This window comes from Heloderma suspectum, chromosome 6 (genome assembly GCF_057233095.1).
Source record: "Heloderma suspectum isolate Gila_16-S chromosome 6, 16-S_ref, whole genome shotgun sequence".
Classification (NCBI taxonomy): domain Eukaryota; kingdom Metazoa; phylum Chordata; class Lepidosauria; order Squamata; family Helodermatidae; genus Heloderma; species Heloderma suspectum.
Window position 1 is genome coordinate 90,486,430 of NC_139463.1, and position 6,000 is coordinate 90,492,429.

At 45.4% G+C, this 6,000-nt stretch overlaps 1 protein-coding gene across 1 annotated transcript; it reads left to right on the forward strand.

Annotated features, from left to right (window-relative positions):
* The first annotated feature begins 1,290 nt into the window (after positions 1-1,290).
* LOC146341787 (vomeronasal type-2 receptor 26-like) lies at positions 1,291-2,741 on the forward strand. Its single transcript, XM_084807680.1, has 2 exons — positions 1,291-1,402; positions 1,843-2,741. Exons 1-2 carry the CDS (start codon positions 1,291-1,293, stop codon positions 2,739-2,741), a joined length of 1,011 nt encoding a protein of 336 aa, XP_084663806.1.
* Positions 2,742-6,000: the final 3,259 nt, after the last annotated feature.

A 6,000-nucleotide genomic window follows, 5' to 3' on the forward strand; every position in this document is an offset into this window, starting at 1 on the left:
AGCCAGGGAGTTTCAGAAAAACATCAGTTTCTGTTTTATTGACTATTCTAAAGCCTTTGACTGTGTGGATCATAACAAATGTGGCAAGTTCTTGGTGGTATGGGGATACCAAGTCATCTTGTCTGCCTCCTGAGGAATCTGTATAATGACTAGGGATGTACGAAAGTCACTTACCTTTTTGACAGGGTGATTTGAGGTGGGGGGGCGGCGCTTCACACCTCTCCCCAAAATCCCGATCTGGCTGGCTCTGCTCTGCAGAGATTCCACGGAGCCGCCGGCCAGGGCTGCCCCAATAGCGTTGCCCTTATTTTCGCCGTAGTCTACGTAAATCTTTACGTAGACTACAGTGACCAAATAAGGAACAGGAATGGCGGCTCCCTATGGGGGCCGCCATTATCCGTACGTGCTTTTGTTTGTTTGTTTGTTTAAAGTCACCCGTGATAGGCTACGTGATGATTGACGTAGCCTATCACGGCTGACTTTGCAAATCTAGCCGTGATAGGCTATGTTAATCGTCATGTAGCCTATCAGGGGGCGTTGTTTTGTTTTTTTCTTTTATTGGAATGGCGGAATTTTTTTCTTTTTATTGGAATGAAAAAATATCTCTAAGTGGTTTACAAGAAGACTAAAAATATTAAAATATGGGCTTTTCTTGGCTATTAACCCTCCACTTTTTGAAGGCTTCTCCTTCTAGATTCTTTGTGTAGCTCCTTTACACGTGTTTGTTCTGGGGAGTTTCTTTCTCTGCCTTTCTATATATTCCATTAGAAAACCAGTAGGTGTCAGTGTGGTATAGTGGAAATGCACAAATATGCCAGGGTTTCATGCCACCATTCACAGAAATGCCAGCCTTGCCTCATTAAAAAAATAAAAATAAAAATGGGAGAGGCACTGGAGGATAAGGTCATTGTGTAAATCACCCACAAACTATCATGAGTGAGGAATCATGAGTGCACAATAAATGCCTTTTGTAGAAAGGCTCTACATCATGATATGCATTAAAATACAATTAAAATATATAAAAATTGTTAAAACTTTTATATAAAACATTAATAAAAACAGTATAACTACTACAGCATATAATTACAAACAGACTTACAAACAAACAAACAGACTGGGCAGCATACTCACTCAAGGAAAGCCTCAGTAAAGAAAATGGTTCTTTAATTGGTACCTTGGTAAAGAAATTGGTCTGTAATTGGCATACTGGAGGCAGATTATTCCACAAGGTAGGCACCACCATGGAGAAGGCCCACTTCCTGGTTGCTGTGAGATGGCAGTCTGCAGGTCATGGCACAAGCAGCAGGACCTCTACCAATGATCTTAATGATCACACAGGTGCGTATTGAGAAATACACCTACAACTTCAGCACCTCCTTTTGCTCCCATCTTCCAACACCCTGTATCATCTTTGCAAACATATCAAACTCTGCTTAGCAGATACATCCTCTACTGAAAACAAACAAACAAACAAACAAACCAGAAGTTGTCTAGACATTGACTGTTTGGCAGACTTGCAGGGGCCTGTGTATCTGTGCACACATAGTTAGTCATATACGTACTTATCCGGACATGTGCACACACTCTCCAACCACGGTAGTTTTGGGGAGATGTGGGCCATTTGTAGCTGAATCATGAATTATGGCAGCCACCACTTCAGTTGTCCAAGAGAATGTGTGCCTTTCTATCACAGATTTGTGAACTTAGAGTATACCAATGTTTCAAACAAAAGACATTTAGGACACGAACATCCAACTGTGGTAATGAACCAAAGTTGATTATTGTAATAGAAAATTGGTGGCATAATTAAAGGATTGACAAATAACATGTTTTGACTTTCAGATTTGGATGACTGTTTCAAATGCCAAGAAGGTCAGTATCCAAATAAGAACCAAGATCAATGCCTTCCCAAGGTTCTAAACTTCCTCTCTTTCTCAGAACCTTTAGGGATAGCTTTAGCTTTATTGCCTCTGTCTTTTTGTCTGATCACAGCTTCAGTGCTAGGAATATTCATCCAGCACAATAACACTCCTATCGTCAAAGCCAACAATCAGGACCTCACATACTCTCTGCTCAACTCCCTGTTGCTCTGCTTCCTCTGCTCTTTGCTGTTCATTGGCTTGCCTCAAAAAGTGAGCTGCTACTTACGACAAACTGCTTTTGGCATCATCTTCTCTGTGGCTGTTTCGTGCATCCTGGCAAAAACCGTCACTGTGGTTCTGGCTTTCATGGCCACCAAGCCAGGATCCAGGATGAGGAATTGGGTGGGCAAACGACTGGCCAACTCTGTCCTTTTTGGTTGCTCCCTAATTCAAGCTAGCATTTGTGCTGTATGGCTCTGTACTGCTCCTCCTTTCCCTGATTTTGACATGCATTCTCTGGCTGAAGAAATCATAGTGGAATGCAATGAAGGGTCAGTTGCAATGTTTTTTTGTGTCCTGAGTTATCTGGGATTTCTGGCCATTGTCAGCTTCATTGCGGCTTTCTTTGCCAGAAAATTGCCCAGCACTTTTAATGAAGCCAAGTTCATCACTTTCAGCATGTTGGTGTTTTGCAGTGTTTGGTTGTCCTTTGTTCCAGCTTATCTGAGCACGAAGGGAAAATACATGGTTTCTGTAGAGATCTTTTCCATCTTGGCCTCTAGTGCTGGACTACTGGGTTGTATCTTTTCCCCCAAATGCTATATAATTATTCTGAGACCTGAGATGAACAGCAAGGACCAACTAATTAGGAGAAATTAGTAAGCCTCCAAGTGTTACTTTTACTTTTACTCCAAATGTGTAAATCTAATACACATTTACCTGGCAATAAGTCCAATCAAAGTGAGTCAGGCTAACTTCTAAGCAGGTGTGTATAGGATTGCACTGCTAGAGTTTCACAATTTTACTATTCAAATTATTCTTAAACAGTGTCATTTACCTGGAAGTAAACAAAAAGAAACAAATTTACATAATTATTTCTTGTTTCCTAATCAATACTTTGCCTAGCACACCATGGTAACTATCTTCTAAACAAAACATTCTTAATTGTAATGAGGATTGTGAAATAGTGTATAGTTCTAAAATGCTGGTGTGGAATAGTAGCCTAGAAAGCAATGTTTCATTTATGGTGTTTGAGACAATGTGTGCAGATTTAAATCAATTTGCAACAGAAACTATGGAGGACATTGGTAATTAATCAGGTTTGCACTCCTGCTGCCTACATAAGAACAAAAATGGAAATCTTGGATGCAAGACAATAAAAGGCACAAGTCTGATATAAAATGGGAAAAATAGATTCTCCTCTATTCTCCTCATCTCCTCTGACCTCAGAATAATAATACTGAACTCATAGTATCACTTCATGTATGTCCTCACCAGACTCCCTCTCTGGGAGACCAGGTTTGCTGACTGCATGTATTGGAGGTTGGGCCCGAAGGGCAGTCTGGGGATTCTGCTCATGTACTGCCCACCCCGCTGCATGAGGTGCTTGAGGTGGTGTCTGATGTGCGTGTGCAGTCCCCTAACTTGTTGGTGTTGGGGGACTTCAATGTACAGTTGGAGGCCATCCTCGTGGGGGTGCCTTGGGACTTCATGGAGACCATGTCTTCCTGGGAGCTCCACCCTATTCCAAAGGGGCCCACTGATGTAGCCGGTCATGTGTTAGACCTTGTGTTTGTTCCTTGAGAGGTAGGGAGTGTTCTGAAAATCGGGGGTATATCCACCACCCCTTTGTCATGGTCAGATCACTACCTGGTGGAGTTGGACTTCTAGGTTCCACAACCCCTCTGCAGGGGTGGAGGACCCATTAAGATGGTCCACCCCAGGTGTCTCATGGATCCAAATGGATTCCTGACTGCGCTTGGGGATTCTATGGAGCACACAAACAGCCACTTGGTCAAGACCCTGGTGGATAGCTGGAATGCTGCAATCATCAGGGTATTAGACCGGGTGGCTCCAAGACACCCTCTCCCCCTGAACAGAGCTCAGACTGCACCATGGTTCACCCCATGGTTGTGAGCTCTGAAGCAGGAGGTGAAATAGCTAGAGTGCTGGTGGTGGAAATCTCGCTCCAAAGATGATCGGACATGGGTTAGAGCTGTAGCTTCAGCCTACCATGTCATGATAAGAGCAGCAAAAATGATTTTTATGTTGCCTCTATCACTTCCGCAGAGTGTCATCCCAGGAGGCTGTTCCAAGTGGTCTGGAACCTGGTCAGTCCAGTTGTTCCAGAACCAACAGAGCATTCTAAGGCCTCTTGTGATGAGCTTGCAAAGCACTTTGTGGATAAAATTGACCGGATCAGGAGTACTATTCCGTGCACTGTGGATACAGTTAGTGAACGAGGGCTGGCCTGTGGCAGGCCAGTTATGTGGGATTGGTTCCAGCTTCTTCCTTCTGAGGAAGTGGACAAGGTGCTTTCATCTTTAAGGCCAACCACCTGCTTACTTGATCCTTGCCCATCTTGGCTCATTATGAGCTGCAAGGAGAGACTCAGGGAGGGGATCAAGGCAATGGTGAATGCCTCCATTGAGAAGGGAGTCATGCCATCAGCCCTCAAGGAGGCAGTGATAAGACCACTGTTAAAGAAGCCCTCCTTGGATCCCCAAGACTTGGACAACTTTTGCCTGATCTTGAATCTGCCGTTTTGGGGCAAGGTGATTGAGCAGGTGGTGGAGTTGCAGTTGCAGGCATACTTGGAAGAAGCTGGTTATCTGGATCCATTTCAGTTGGGCTTCAAGCCTGGGTGGGACAGAAATGGCCTTGGTTGCCTTGGTGGTATGGGGAGGGCTCTGGATAGGGGTGAGTGCTCCTTTCTTGTTCTCCTCGATCTCTCAGTGGGGTTTGATACCGTTGACCATGGCATCCTCCTGGACCACCTGGAAGGGTTGGGCATAGAGGACACCATATTATGGTGGTTCTGTTCCTTCTTCTCTGGCAGGTACCAGGGGGTAGCTCTGGAGGAGGAGCCTTCAGACCCTTGGCTGCTCACTTGCGGGGTGCCACAGGGTTCTATCCTGTAAAAAAGGTAAAAGGTAAAGGTGTCCCCAACCAGTCGTGTCCGACTCTAAGGTGCGGTGCTCATCCCTGTTTCTAAGCCGAAGAGCCAGCGCTGTCCGAAGACGCTTCCGTGGTCATGTGGCCGGCATGACTGAACACCGAGGTGCACGGAACGCTGTTACCTTTCCCGCCGAGGCGGTACCTATTTATCTACTTGCAATTTCTTGCTTTCGAACTGCTAAGTTGGCAGGAGCTGGGACTGAAGACGGGAGCTCATTCCGTCACGCAGCACTCGGGTCTCGAACTGCTGACCTGCCGACCTTCCAGTCTGCAGTTCAGCGTCTTAACCACTAAGCCACCGCGGTCCCAGTGGCTCTATCCTGTCCCCAATGTTATTTAACATCTATGTGAAGCCGCTGGGGGCTATCATCAGATGACATGCAACTCTATGCGGATGACATGCAACTCTACCTCTCACTTAAATCCTCACCAAAGGTGACTGTAGAAACCCTATCCAAGAATCTGGAGATAGTGAGTGGCTAGATGGAAAGGACTAAGCTGAAACTGAACCCTGACAAAACTGAAGTACTTTTGGTGGGAAACAAGGGGAGGTTGGTACGGTGTTGGCCTGGTGTTGAATGGGGTGTGGCTGCCCCTGAAGGACCAGGTCCACAGTTTGGGGGTTATTTTAGACTGCCAGCTGTCCATGGAAGCTCAGGCATCAGCCATGAGCCTGGTGGTGCTGTACCAACTCCAACTGATAGGGTGGCTGCCCCCTTACCTCCTTAACCATCTGCTCCCATCCAAAGTTCATAGAACCATAGAATCATAGAACAGCAGGGTTGGAAGGGGCCTACAAGACCATCGAGTCCAACCCCCTGCTCAATGCAGGAATCTAAGTCAAAACATCCCTACACCTTCTTTGCCAGCATTCTGTATAACCCAAACATAGGCTGCCTTTACATTAAAGAAAAAAAAACCTGCAGTCCTCCCATTGTGGAACCTTTCTGTGTTTACAATG